This window comes from Hyperolius riggenbachi, chromosome 6 (genome assembly GCF_040937935.1).
Source record: "Hyperolius riggenbachi isolate aHypRig1 chromosome 6, aHypRig1.pri, whole genome shotgun sequence".
Classification (NCBI taxonomy): Eukaryota; Metazoa; Chordata; class Amphibia; order Anura; family Hyperoliidae; genus Hyperolius; species Hyperolius riggenbachi.
The window spans coordinates 220321595-220337355 of record NC_090651.1 but is presented as its reverse complement, the minus strand read 5'-3'; the positions used below and the strand labels follow the sequence as shown (position 1 = coordinate 220337355).

The 15761-nt window shown below is 42.4% G+C and overlaps 1 protein-coding gene across 1 annotated transcript in view; it reads left to right on the top strand.

The window, feature by feature from the left end:
• Positions 1–15761, top strand: part of ESPN (espin) — a 397424-nt gene that overhangs the window by 322089 nt on the left and 59574 nt on the right. Inside the window, exon 10 of the mRNA XM_068242154.1 lies at positions 2256–2282. Coding sequence (XP_068098255.1) covers positions 2256–2282 — 27 coding nt within the window. The remainder of the gene's footprint in view (positions 1–2255; positions 2283–15761) is intronic.

Here is a 15761-nt window from a genome sequence, read left to right as displayed (position 1 = left end):
GGGGAGTGGGGGTGACCGTAATCTGTCGCCCAGTATGTCATCAGCTGTCTGGAGGAAGAGGGGTGTTGATCTGTTGCCCAGTCTGTCATTAACTGTCTTAGAGTGGAGGTCTGTAATCTTTTGCCCAATCTGTCATTAACTGTCAGAGGGGGGCTGCACTTTGCGATTGACAAACGACTTTTGTGCGGCAGTTTAGGCACGGGGTCCCCAAAAGGTTCGCCATCACTGCCTTAGGCTATTGCCTAGTTTTGCCTATGGCAAAAACTGGTCCTGCCCATGGTTCTGCAGTGTGAAAGGACTGTAGTACAGTACAGTTAAACCACACTAGGATTTTGTGATAAAACTAAAAGTTCCTTCTTCAAACCCAACACCATAAAGCTATGAACTTCTATATCTTTTGCTAATGAATAGTCTGAGTGTGTAAGGCTGTATGTGTGGTATGTTTAAATTCAGCACTAGTGGAGTCAGCACCTATGCCTTTATAATCAGAGTGTCAATAATGTGATTGGGTACTCTTCTGTTTTGAAGTTTCGATACTGGTTTCATCAGGGAGTTGGGCACTCTTTCCAGTCTTTTTCCTCATCCTAACCAATCCCACTAATAATAAATTCCCTTTCCGAAACCCAATGCTTACCTCCCCATTAAAATGAATGCCTTCCTGATGCCCAACCCTACCCTTTCACTGAAAGTTAACTTTTTCCTGAAGCGTACCCTACCTACCTTTTCCCTTCCAATCTTGATGCTAGCCCATTACTGATAACCAACCCTGTAAAAACTAAAGTCCCTCTTCCCCACCATTGGGAATTAATTCATAGCACTCCCTTCTCTCCCCCCTAATCCTCCTACTAGGACTAACCCTTACCTGTTTCATCTTTAGGGTACAGTGCCCAGTATCTTACAGTACCATAGGCTCCTGCTGATTATTTGGCACCCAAACTATGCACCAAATGATGACATTGGATGGCTGTACATCATCTCAATGCATCCAGGCTATGCGTCTGTTCTAGATGCTAGATGATTCGCCAGTATGGTATTTTGGAATGATTTGCGTGGCTCCACCCACTGCGCTGAAGTGATGCATATTGTAACTATCTGAGCAAGGCAATACATGGCCCTGAGTACCATGACTAAGCTGTCTCCTTGCAGTTTCCCTTCCCCTACTTACATTTTCTGATTCAGAAAGGCAGTTGAAGGTGACTGTGAACTTCTTCTAAACTTTATGTCCATCCTTTAAGATATAGTTCTTATTTTCAAATGTTGATATAAAGGAAAATGAACCAGGATAAAAAGGGCCAGTGTAGTTTGAATTATAAAACAACATATTTTTCTTGTGAAATTGTTATAGTATGCGTGACTAGGGGTGTGTCGGGCGTGGTTAGAGGTGTGGCAGGGGCATGGCTTAAGTGTTCATCTTTCTTATCTCAAAAAGTTGGGAGGTATGTTCCTAATAATAGAGCATTAGTAATAAAGAAGAATGGTGAATCTGATAGCCAGTGGGCGAGTGACCACAACCACACTTAGGACAGCCACCCCTACCTGCTCATCCACAGGAACATAATAAAAGCTTTTAAATTCATTAAAAGAATTCATGACAGAAATAAATGCTATAATTGCTGACCTTTCTTTAGAAGTTACTATTTTCCTAATAATGGTGCTAAGTTCATGTAATTCATTCTTGAGTGGCATGGAGCAAGCGTGCAGTCCTGAGAGTCTGATCGCTGTATTTATAGTGAGAGTAACTCACTCCCTGCCCTCCTGTGGTCTGAACCTGCACTGGAGCCTCAAGGAGAAAGGCGACTCCAGTTACATTATGAATGATTAGTCTAAGGAGCTGATTTATGTGATTATGTTATTTGAAAGAGCAGACATTCAGTGTTATGTGATTTATTTATTTATTTTTTTACTTTAAGAAACTTTTAAACTAACTTCATCACTTTATTCTCTTAATTTGCCCAGTTTCTAAACTATATTTTTCATTTCTTCTTCTCGCTTCCAACCACTGTGTGATTTTCTTTGCCCCGTCTTTGTCCGCTCTTTTGTTCCTTTCAAATCGGCTCAATCATGCTTGTCTTCATCTGTTGCCTCTGTGACTGCTGACTGACCTGCATGCCAATGCTGCGTTCTCCATTCTGCCTGCGCATATCCATTGAGCACCCTTTTCTCCTGCTTCCTCCCTGTCGTCCTGTCACCCTCTATGTCTCGCTGTCTCTCTCTGTCTTCCTCCCTTTCTCTCTCCCTCTCTACCTCCATTACAGAAGTGAAAGCACTCAGGCAGAGGAAGAGTAAGTACTTCTGATTTCATTCATGTCCAACTTTCATATTGCTCCTCTTCTTCTTTCTCCTTCTTTGTGCTGTAATTATTAGAGTTGCTTGTGAACTCCAGTAATCCTCAGAGCGGGACTATTTCGGAGGATGTCTGGGGCAGACAAGCACACAAGTTATGGTTTGAGCCCTCTTAACCCAAAATAGAGAAGACAATTCTGGCTCATTCCACATTATTTTCATGCTTTTATATTTGCAAATTAATGGATAGCAAATGGTTTATAAAGGACAAATATAGGGCATCTCTCAACTGCTAGTTTATCCACTCAAAAACTCTCACATCAGTTAGGGATATGGTTGTCATTGAGTTAGTTTAGTGTATTCTAAGTTTTGTTTATTGAATAATGTTGCGCTTAAGGCCTTTTGGTGTATATTAAAGTAAATCATTGTTGGAAATTTCCTGTTCACTATTCTTATCAGTGACCATTTGTAGAAGCTTTATGAAGAATAGCAGTCCCTTGATGAAGAAACTTTCTGTGACGTGATTTTGGTGAACATTGATTAAAATAACCTTTATAACTGACATGATTTTAACAGTTTTTTTTCCTTCAGAAGTTATCAGTTCATTGCCTTCAAGGAGGTATTGTCATCTTTCCTGTTCCTAAAGCCCCATTCCCACTAGCAAAAAAAAACAACCCCTTTAACATCGGTGAAAAGGACATGTTCACATATCCATGTTATTTACAGGATCTATGCACACTTGTCAGCCTGCAACGGATGCATTTGATCTATCATTGTAAGAGAAACACAAATTTGGAACCTGCACAATTTTTCCAGGATTGCTGATGAAGCGGATGCCGATAGAATCATTGCAAGTCTATGAGAACAGACAGTGCCCGTTCTGATTAGGCTTGTCACCGTGTACCTTCCTGCTCTACTCACCTGACTTCTTTGTCTTCGGTCATCTCAGGTCCTCTGCTGCTGCTTCCGCCATGCCGCCTGGCTCCACTGCAGGTTACACTCAGACAGTATATAGATCATAGTCTTATCAGAAATAGGCTCCCATTGGACTGAAAAAAACCCCGAGAATCCTGCCTAAAAACAGGGAGCATTTTCATTGGTTCACTGAGTAGTTAACAAATGAGAATCCTCCCTGTTGCTAGGCAGGATTCTCATTGCAATCTAATAGGAGCCTGCTTCTGCTTAGGCACCACTCTATACACCAATGAGAGTTACCTGCATTGGAGCTGAATTACGCTTGCAGCAGTGGTGCAAGAACCGAATGGTGGAGGGGACCTGAACTTTGACAGCAGAACAGAAGCATGATGGTGAGTAGTGGGAACATGTTGAAGGGCACGGGAAAGAGCATGGCGTATCCGCTCAGGATATGCTGTGAACTCAGCGTTGTGCATCTGGTGTAGTCTTACAGATATGTGGTTATAATATATTTCTTCCAGGCAGCAGGGCCGGTTTAAGCAACAATGGGGCCCCAGGGCAAAATAAACCTGGGGGGCCCCCCCCCCCAACAGATACCCCGGAGCAAACATAGGCATTAAGGGACCTTTTTTGCAGCTGGTATAGTCAGGGTTTGAAGCCCCAATCGGTCAGAGCTCCACATTCTGGCTACCCCAGCCTGTATGGGAGACAAGGGGTTAAAAAGTTTCAGAAGGGGGGAACCCCACATAATTTAAAAAAAAAAATTCCCACACTCTAAACATAAAAAAAAATTGGGAAAATAGGAAAAAAATGCCAGGGATCTTCATACAGCCATATTGCGGCTGTATAGCGATCCCTGGCCAAAGCGCTGCGGCTGCTTATGGACCCCCTGGAAACCCTGTCAGGAAATGTATTGCTCTTTCTTTTGATACATGTAAAATTACACTACCGTTAGGTACTAAAAGTGACATTTACCGCATTTAAAAGTATACTTTTTTCCTTTGAAACTTTAAAATCGATTTTCTCAAAAACTATAAGGTCTTTTTAAAAAATTGTTTTTTCCTCTTATTCCCAATGATCTCCTTAACATATCTTGCACATTTAGGGATTCTAGAATTTAAAGGGATACTGTAGGGGGGTCAGGGGAAAATGAGTTGAACTTACCTGGGGCTTCTAATGGTCCCCCACAGACATCCTGTGTTGGCGCAGCCACTCACCGATGCTCCGGGCCCCGCCTCCGGTTCACTTCTGGAATTTCAGACTTTAAAGTCTGAAAACCACTGCGCCTGCGTTGCCGTGCCCTCGATCCTGCTTGATGTCATCAAGAGCGCACAGCGCAGGCCCAGGATGGTCTGTGTCTGCGCAGTACACTCCTGGTGACATCAGCGGGAGCGAGGACACGGGCGTGCAGGCGCAGTGGTTTTCTGACTTTAAAGTCAGAAATTCCAGAAGTGAACTGGAGGCGGGGCCGGAGCATCGGTGAGTGGCTGCGCCAACACAGGATGTCTGCGGGGGACCATTAGAAGCCCCGGGTAAGTTCAGCTCATTTTCCCCCGACCCCCCTACAGTATCCCTTTAAGGTGGATTTGCTATTAACCATTAAAGTCGGCTGGTTTTTAAATGTGTATTTTTTTTTCCTTTGAAACTTTAAAATCAATTTTCTCAAAAACTATAAGGTCGATTTGAAAAAAAAAAATTTCCTCTTGTAGCCACTGGGAGCCCCTACAAGCTCTGGGGCAGCTGCCTCCTTTGCCTCTATGGTAGCGCCGGCCCTGCCAGGCAGAACCTGCCCATTCAATTTTTTTTAAGATCTCAGCCGAGGATGAATCTATTCCATTCCACTGTGTCTGAAATCCAGTGATCAGAGTAGGGCCTGAGTATACTTGTGCAGCTACTCCTGCAATTAAGAGACACAGGGATACAAATATAATAGACTATCATTTTCTGTGCAGATGGCTGGATTGGCACAGAATGCAGGAAATAGGGTTGTTTGGTTAAAAACTCAAATTTTAATACAGTTCTGGATAGACTGTGGAGGTATTTGTAGGTGAGTATTAGGATCTTAAGTTGTGTCCTTTGTGTGACTCGCCTAGAAAAGGATAAAAAAAAACATCCCTTCCATCTAGTACAAGCATAATCAAAAATAAACATTTGGATTGTGGGCTAATGCACATTTCTATAAGTTTGGCCACTTTGAGAAGTTATAAAATGGCATTTTGAATGACCTTCCAAACATATGTCATATACAGTATACACAGATTTTGAGCCTATTTCCATCTTTGTAGTGATGTGGTGGTTATGTACAGCATCCTTGTTACCCAAATTTCTTATGTTTACCACACATTGGCTTCATAAAGCTGGCTACCAATATTTTTGTCAAGCAATAGAGTTCCCATTAACTTCAGGTAGTAATTATACCTGCAACAAACTGCAGTGGATCCTGAGCAGCCTTGGTTCACACATAAATCTGTATTTTTCCAGTCCAGTCCTATCAGTTTCAATTTTGCATCAGTTTTACCTGACTGGGCAAAAACACATACAAAACTGACAGGACTGGACCACAAATGGTACAACTTTTATGTGTGAACACGGTCATAAAAACACATACAAAACTGTCAGGACTGGACTGGACCAGAAATGGAGAAATTTATGTGTAAACACAGCCATAGAAACACATACAAAACTGATGGCAACTGTCAAAAACTTACAGAACAGGTCTAGACACCTTTGTATGTGTAAACCAAACCTAAAGGTGCCCATACACGGTACAATCAAATAATTTGATTTTCTTATTTATTCAACCAAGATTATCGAATAGATAAGAAGTGGAAAAGAATCCTTTTTTTTCTATAAAAAAAAAATGATTGATTATTCATGTTTTGTGATGTGTTGGAACAATGAAGTTGATTGCTTTGAAAATTGAATAGTGTATGAAAGGTTTGATAAAATATTCTAATAGATCAAAATCTTATTAAAAAAAATAGGGAACTGAATCGTGTATGGCCACCTTAAGTCAGGCAATATGAAAGCAAGCCAATGCTCATTGGTTCATTTCTGAACAAATAACTTAAGACAGTGATTTTTAGCAATGATGACTTGATCCAATGGTGATTGATTGCTCCAGGTGGAAACACTGAAACACTGCATGTTAGCAATTTGTTCCTGTTACGGTAGTTATATTTAAAGAGACTCTGTAACAAAATTTTCAGCCTTATTTCTTCTATCCTTTAAGTTTCTATACCTGTTCTAATGTGGTCTGTCTTACTGCAGCCTTCCTAGTTGCACAGTGGCTGTATTATCTCTGTTATATAATCTAATCTTCTTTCCTTTGTCAACTCAGGCAGGAATGTGTAGGTAGAAGTTATACACACCCTCTCCACGCCCCCTCCAGGCTCTGTATGAGTCACAGACTGAGCTTCTCTCAGCCTATCACATGCTGGTTAGCAGCCATGTCTTTTGTTTGTAAACACTGCCTAAAACTGGCAATTACAAGCCAGGATCGCAGCAGGGAGTGGCAGAAACAGCAAAGAGGGGCCCAGGAGAACATAATGAATAGAATGATATGCTTTTTATTGTAAGAATTTTAGAATACAGATTCTCGTTAAGGTACATAAAGACATCATACAATCATCATTTAGTCCAGCTGTTTATTTGGAGATCAGGAAATGATCAGAAGTAGGCAGGTGTGCCCCCCTTCTCACCACAGCCTTGCTTTAATGGGGGGGGGGGGAAGATAAGCCTGGTTGGCTTTTCCTGGCTGATCATTGCCTTTTTCCCTCTTTCCAGAGACAATGTCCTGTGCTGCTCTCTATCTTCCTGGCCAAGTAGAGCTCTTGTTTGGACACAGCTGTTCCCTAACATGGTGCTTAGCAGCTGAATCATGTTTTTAATGTCTGATTTCCGTTTAAAGGGTTTCCCCAACTTATAAATGTTATTTGCAGGGAAATCGCCATGTCATAAACAGTTCAGCTTTTGCCGTTGTGGACCCTTTTAAACTTTAATGACATGCGAGTTCCACCTGTCCTTAATAAACCAGGTAAAATTATTGTCAGTTATGTGTCATACATAATTTATTATGGCTGTCCCAGCGTGTTCCTGACATCTCACCCCTCCAGCATTTCTGCATTTTCCAGAGACAATGGGGATGACAAAGGAGGACTTAGCATTTGGGCACCACACCTGGCTCATACAACATGAACAATAGTAGCTTTCTGTAATTCCACAATGTAAAAGTTACTTGTTGCTAAGTGCAACACATAAGCACACACTATCTGCAGTGCAAAGGAGACAATCATATTTCACTTCTGTATTCTCTCTGACCCTGAATCTAATGGCTGACAGGCTTTATGTTTTACATTCTCACTGTAGGTTTTGCATGATAATTGTAACGATTGTGGAACTTTCTCCGTGATCAGCGCACAACGCGTGCGCTGATACGGCGGAAATCCTCCACAAGCGTATATTTGCAGGCACCCAGCAAAAGGTGCTACGCACCCGTAGAGGGAAAATTCCTGTCGGCAGATGGCGCTGGGGAGTGCAGAGGAACCAATCCTCTGTACCTCCACAAATGCCAGACAGGAATTTGTACGAAGCGCAGAACGCAATCGCAAGAGCGGCGATTGCGAATGAGAACGAGCAAAGGGACAGGTTGTATGTGTGTGCGCCAACCTAGTCGCCACCCCGCAACAGTGCACACACAACAGCAGATATGAAACAGGAACGCGATTGCGAGAGGTGCGATCGCCAGACGTGACACAAGGCAGATCAGAATAGAATACGAGGGTAGCAAAGGTACAGCAAATAATACAATGAGAAGATGCGGAAAACAACAAACGCTAGCTAACCGCGAACACCGCACTCATTCGCAACAGTGCACGCGGTTATGCGCGGTCTCCACGTGATAAGCACAATAGAGACAAGCACGCCTAACTAACCATCGACAGACAAACATGAAACAGAGGACGCGAACGCTTGCTTAACGGTTACCTCACCGAGCCTCCAGCAAGCGGTCGTAGCAGACAAGACAGACACACGAAAACAGGGACAAGCGAGAGATGGGATCCACAGCACTAGCGAAAAGTGGCTAGCGCGATTCAAGTACAGAGTAGCAGAACAGAAGGATCCACAGCACTAGCGAAAAGTGGCTAGCGCGATCCCAGGAGACAGAACAGAAGGATCCACAGCGCTAGCGAAAAGTGGCTAGCGCGATCCCAGGAGACAGAACAGAAGGATCCACAGCGCTAGCGAAAAGTGGCTAGCGCGATCCAGAGAGGCAGAACAGAAGAGATAGCTGGTAGCAACCGCTGCACCAGCTATGCTCCAAGAACAGAGATCAGAACGACTTCCTATCGACCACCGCTGGGACAGGACAATCGCAACAGACAAACAAAACAGATAAACAATCCTAACTGCACTAGGGAAATCTGCCTAGCACAGTTTCCAGGAATTACTCTAAGCTGATCTTCAAACAGAGAGTAAGGCTGACACCCCACCAGGAGTGTTACATAGGACGAAATCCTTATGAACAGCCAAGCATTGTGGGACACACATAGTACTTATAGTACACGCCTCCAATGAATGTGGCCAGGCAATTTGCATGACAACGTATGCAAATTCCTCAGCAAGCACAAACTGCAAAACTGACAGAAGCTCTTCTTTCCAGAGTCCTGCAGCATGCAAATCTAAACAATGGTCAAAAAGCTGCCTGCCTGCACAGGCAGCTGAGCAAATCATCACAATAATATTCTATGTACAGGTCTGCAGCTGAACCTCAGCACTATATGAATTAACCTGAAGTGAGAAAAACAAAGAGGGTACCATTGCTCACTCTCTTTAAAAAAAATTCAGCTAACCTGGCTGTTGTTCTGATTCTCTTCCTTCAGTTATTTCCTAATCATTTACCCAGAACAAGCATGCATGCAAGATGTCCTGCCTCTTCAGAGTATGCTTCTTCCAGACGTGTTATACAGCCATACAACCTGCAATAGAAAATACAAATGCATTGTTTCCATCTACCCTTTAACACACACACAGCTGAGAGCATAGTTGGTGTTTTTGCATGTAAAGCACTTTCTGAGGAGGGACCTGAGAACATTATCTTTGGGATAAGGGAGCCATAAATGAGTCCATATAATATAGTAGCCTTTAGAAAGGTGTATTTTCACACAACATTCATTCATGTCAAAAACGGGAACATTGATTCCCAGAGCAGGCTAATGTCAGCAGAAATACCAGATGTTTGAACTGAATATTTTCAGCTCTTTTTTGTTTCAAGAAGCATTTTGCATGTTTGTGCTGAAGTCCAGACACCATGAAATGATCTCCCCTTAAGCACACTTGAACTGGGAGGAATATGGTGGCTGCCATATTTAAAGCTTTTAACCCAATACCAGTTGCCTGGCAGTCCTGACAACCTCCTACATATAGTCAGGCTGACATGGAGAGTTTTTTTACAGCCTCTGTGTTGATTCACATGACAAGAGCTTTTTAAATGCTAGTGATTTGAAACGTTTTTGCTAATGTAATGCTATGGGGGATTTTCTCAAAATCACATCACTCCAGTGTGAACACAAACATAGGATAACATTAGCAACAGCTTTTAAAATCACAAAGTGCTTAGAAAAGCTCTTGTAGTGTGAATGAGTCCTCTCTCTTGTTTAGTGTATGCTGCTAAAAGTGAAAAGTTGTGAACAGCCACTACAGGATACATAATAGCAAATGTTATATGAATAAAACAGGGCGCTCTACAGATATCACAAATAAAGGTACAGAGCTTTAAATGAAATGCAGTCCTGAGTCACAGAACATCAGAGTTCTAGTAGTGTCCCTTATTAAAAGGTTATGTTAAAAAGTTCCCACATATCTTCTTTCAAACTCCTATTGAGGACATATGGACTCCACACTTTCCAGACACAAGTAGTTATAGTATACGCTCACCAGAGATGACAGCTGCCATTCTCAGGATCAGCCAACAAAGCTTTTGGCCCAGCCAGTGTTCCTCCGATATTTCAGCGTGCTTTCCTTCCCCCAGTCACTCCAACCATGCACTTACAATTTAGCAGAAACCTAATTTAGCGTGGTCTAAGGAGCGAGGGACGCTGAAAGAGCTCTAAGGATTTCTTATATGCGCATTTGTTTCTGCTAAATTGTAAGTGCACTACGTTTTAATCATTTTAATAAAAGAAGATTTTACACTATGTTTGGCCCTGTTTGAGTCCTAGGAGCACTACCAAGACAGGAGCAAGTTTGAGGTCGTTTGAAAAGTGAATATTGCTGGTCTGTGCTGGGTCAGCCAGGACGTGCAGTGAGAGGCTTTATTGATCTTTTGGTGGTGGATCACTGGGTGCTGTTTAACAACTGGGAGCACTGGTGCTAGAGTCTTCCAATTGAGCCATACAGTATTATACTATTTGAGTTTTTTCCCCGTTTTTATGGTTGGAGTGACTGGGGGAAGGAAAGCACGCTGAAATATCGGAGGAACACTGGCTGGGCCAAAAGCTTTGTTGGCTGATCCTGAGAAGGGCAGCTGTCATCTCTGGTGAGCGTATACTATAACTACTTGTGTCTGGAAAGTGTGGAGTCCATATGTCCTCAATAGGAGTTTGAAAGAAGATATGTGGGAACTTTTTAACATTACCTTTTAATAAGGGACACTACTAGAACTCTGATGTTCTGTGACTCAGGACTGCATTTCATTTAAAACTCTGTACCTTTATTTGTGATATCTGTAGAGCGCCCTGTTTTATTCATATATTGTTTAAGGAGTGATACACACACTTTTTTCAGGAGCGATCCAGTTTTTTAAGGAGTGATAGATTGGAATAAGGAATCAGTTGAGGAGCGCACATTGAAGGTTTTTTTGTTATTATAATAGCAAATGTTAATTTCCTATTTTTTTAAGTTCTTATTTACTACAATGCAAGTGATCATTTAGCTAGCGGGACATGGAATATGCCATATTTGTTTTGCTGTAAACAATGCCAGTTACATGGCAGATCTGTCTTGCTTTAGTACTGTCTGAATTACCCACCTAAATCAACTATTTTGGAGTCGGGATGATACCATTTATTGGCTTACTTAAAAGTAAAGGAATACGTTTACGGCTAATAAGCTTTCTTAAAGCTTTTATTAAAGTGTACGCCTTTACTTCTGTGTTAGTCATTACATGGTATCATCCTGATAAAATTCTTGCCTTTACTGATGGCACTCTACTGCTTCTATTAAACCAACTATGAGGTTAGTGTGGTCAAACTTTAGTCAATGCACCCGATCTGCATATCCATTCTGGGTTTGTGACTTAAAGTATAGATACAGGATCAACAGGACAGCAAGGAAAAATAACGCTGCTTAAAGTGAACCTCCAGACTAAAAATCGACTCAGCAGAACTGAAAAGGCTTGGTGTTTCTTTAACAGTTTCACAGCATCAGAACTTTGTTTCTCTTATACAAGCCTCATTTTTAGCTGCACAGAAGAAAACTGCCCAGGCATTTTTCCCCTGATGCTGTGCAAAGCATGATGGGATTTCTGATGTTGTTGTTCTCGTTCTGCTGTTTTGGTGCAATTTTTTTTTTACATTTTGAATTTGACATTTAAAGCCTAGCACGTGCAGCTGGGAGGGGTAATCAGGACACAGGACAGTTGGAACTGTGTCTCCTGCTCCCTGTCACCTCCTTTCAACCAAAAAGATGGCTGCCCCCATGACAAAGATGGCAGCCCCCATGAATCACATTATTTGCCTGTTCTTTTAAAACAGGGTGGGTAAAAAAATATATTACCTATCTATTCTAATTAACATAACTAATGTAACGTAATGACAGTATGTTTGTTAAGGCTGAAGTTCCCCTTTAAAAGTAAATGAATATGGCAGGCTTTGTATCTCCCAGGGGCGTAGCAATAGGGGGTGCAGCGGTAGCAACCGCATCAGGGCCCTTGGGCCACAGGGGCCCCGAAGGGCCCTCCCTCAACCACAGTATTAGCTTTTTATTGGTCCTGTGCTCATAATAATCACTTCTATAGATACTTTGAATAGTGGTAATCATTAACAAACTGCTCCCCATCCCCTTCTTGCACCTCTGACACTGTAGTTGCCATTGGCAGGTTTTGGTGTGCTGTATCAATTGTTATGTATAGAGCGCTTGGGGGGGCCCACTGTAAAACCTGCATCGGGGCCCACAGCTCCTTAGCTACGCCACTGTCTTTTGCTATAGGGTCACTTTAACAATGAGAACAAATCATTGCTTTACAGGTTAGGAAAGAAAAAAAGGAGAGCGCGAGAGGGAATGGGTCTGTATTTCACATCAGCTGGCCATTTCAAGTTTTGAAAGGCCAGATCCTGAAGTGAAAAGCAAATGCACACTCCCAGCTAGCACACTACTACCTTATATCTGATCAGCAGACGCCAGTCGGCCAATTCCCAAATTGGCCAGATCCCAGTGACCAGGCTTCAGCTTCTGGCCGTAACATATATACATCTGACTGAAAGGGTGGCTATTTGTAGAGTACTTTTGTCAGGCTGGGTCTGGAGAAATCAGTGATATGCAGCTTTAAGCATTGGGAGAACATATTCCCATCTATGACTTCAGTTAAAAAATGCCACTTTCACTTTCCAAAAATAAATATTGGGTAGTAGGGTACAAATCATTATTTGTATTGTTATTTATATTATCATTATCTTCTATTTACAATTTCAATGATACAAGCTATGCATGCATATTAAAAACAAATGTGAGCTATCTGGATATTCTGTAGTTGATCTGTCCTATAGAGCCTTAGTAAACCCTGCCAAACACTTATGAGGACCAGAAAGCCCAAAACAGGCTGCCTGCATGTTGGATTGATGTGGCTCTGTAAAATGTATAAGCTATAGGCTTGCTATACACCTGCTGTTCTGGATGAAAACCTGGCTTCAGGGACATAAAGAGATGATTTGTATATTCAGGTGTGATTTATGGAAAACCACAGTTGCTCACTTAAAGCTGAATTATTGCAAATACCTTCTGTTTACAAATGCAAATTACACTCAATATTAAAAACAGTAATACAGCTGAACATTCAGCTCAACTGGTATGAGGTACATAGCTGAAATAGCAAAGCCTTCTACACCTTTTTTGAAATACATTTGTTTTATAATGTACCCAGTTAAGTCACTGCAAACCAGAACCCAGGCCTGTATTTACCATAAGGCATCGTAGGCACGTGTCTACAGGTGCCTGATGATGGAAAGGTAGCTCACTCCCCTCCCCAAGTTACTTCATCCTCCCTTAGCTATGCATAGCCCCGAGTGGAGGGTACGGGAAATGAGAGGTTACTCAACCATGTCTCTGCATTCCACTGACCAGATCTCCCTTCAGTCAGGGGCACCTCTAGCTAATTATTATCGAGGATAGCTCTGGCTACCTAATACTAAGGGCCCTTTTACACTTAATAAGTTGGTGTGCGTTGGTACGCGTTAGTACGCGTTTTTTCCATAGCAGTGCATTGTGACAAAGATTTCAGTTAAAACGCGTTAAGTGTGAAAGGTGCCATAGGAAAACATGGGACTTACTTTGAAAATCAGTTTTCTTTCCGTTTTAACTGAGAGCAACTGATTAAGTGTAAAAGGGCCCTAAGGTGTACCTGTAGCTACCTATGATGGGCAAGGGAAGTAAGGAGCGAAATGAGAGCGCGGCCTGTACACTTGCAGGTGTTTGTAGGTTTATGGAGAGCGAAGTCTAGGGTTCCCAGGACATCTGTGGCTGTGCCTATAGGCTCCTGTGATGTTGATCCGGGCCTGCCAGAACCACTAGGATTTTGTAAGGGTTAAGAAGAACCTAGAGGCACCTTTAGGCCCGGGTCCCACAAGAGCTCTTTTTGCAGTCCTTGCCATGGCCAGTGACTGCAACAGTGGAACCCTATGATGCTGGTTCCAGTACAGCGTTGTGATTGTGGAATGATCACAAAAGCGCTTCATTCAATGATCCTGTTGATGGAATGAGGGGAAAATCCCATTCTTTCTTGATTGCTATGGGAATCGCGCACAAAATCACTGTGTTTTACGATCTGGAAATGACAGGTGTTTTCTGAAATCAGAAAATGTTGCTTTTACAATGGCAGTGTTTGTGCTGCATTTTGTGTTTAAAGTAGAAATAACAGGGTCTACTTTAAACCAGTGTGTTGCGATTGCGCTGCGATTTTTCATTATCAGAAACGATGTGTATGTTGCAATTTGCCTGCGAATCTCACTGCCCGAACAAAGCACAAAAAACAAAAAAATTGCACTGTGTCTTGCAGTAAAAGCCCCCTTACTAAAAAAGCTATGCTACATTTAAATGTACGTACTTTAAGCAAAAGTATTTGCAATTTGTCAGCTTAATATCTTGATAGCAAAAAAGAAACTCTTATGACACATCACTTTTGCTTACTTAGGCAATATGCAAATTATTCCTTTACAGAAGCTGAGCACAAAGGCTCCTACGCATGTAACCAGTTCATGGGAGTTCAAGGAACTCAAAGTAAAGGGAGACTTGAAGCTGTAGATAAGCTGGTAGTGGTGTCCTCTTTGATCAGAAAAGGAAGAGACTGAGACAGAACTTGATTAGTATTACCTGTATATGCTAGCTTGAATGTTTAGGGTAATTTGAAGGGAAGCAGGAAATTTGGGCATCTCCACCTGGCTGGAAGTTTCACCATGATGTTAATGTAGCTATAGCAGTGCTCAGCATATGATTTGGGCGCTATAAGCGTCAGTGTTTGGCTATAATATAATTGAACTCCGGCTAAGCGGCTGATAATGGCATACTGTATGTAGCAGCTGGGGTGGACAGAGTTTGGCTACATTTGTAGCCGAACTCCAAATAGCAGTAAAATTCGGTTTAAGTGGTTCCATCTATGAGCCGAAACCCTCATATTGGCGTAGGCTGTGACATATTGGCGCACAGACTATGTCTACTATTTAGCTGAACTTTGTATATTAGTGGAGCTGATAGGGCAGCCCCAGGTTTGGCTATTATGTAGCCAGATGCCACTTTCGACAACTCTTAGGCCCCTTTTACACTTACACTGGAAACCTGTGTTGCGTTACCCTTTTTTACCGCAAGGGGCCGCAAAAGCAATGCAAGTCAATGGAGCCTTGCACACTTAATGCGGTGCACCAAAAGCTGCCAATCTGATGCAAAGCCTGCAGCATGTTAGCGCATACACTGAGCTTGATGCACGGAGAATGCTGTAATGCAAGTTTATGGGGGATGCAGGGAGTGTAAATGACGAAGCGGGCATGCGCGGACCGACAGGAATCCTAGTGACCAACTTCTTGTCAAGCAGGGAGTACATTCCTGAGCCTTTGGCATGCTTATGCATATGACCTTGTAGGCACATTCTGCCACATTGTTCCTGCCACATGACACCGCAAAAAAAAAGTGTAAAACCAGCCTCATTGTTAGGAATTTGTGTGTGTGTGTGTGGTGGGATGGGGGGATTAGTGTTAAGCATAGGTAGGGAGTAAGTTACTGTTAGGAGTAGGTGGGGGGAGGGTTATTGTGAAAGGGAGGTTAAAGAAAACCTGTACTGAAAAAAAGTTCCCCTGGGG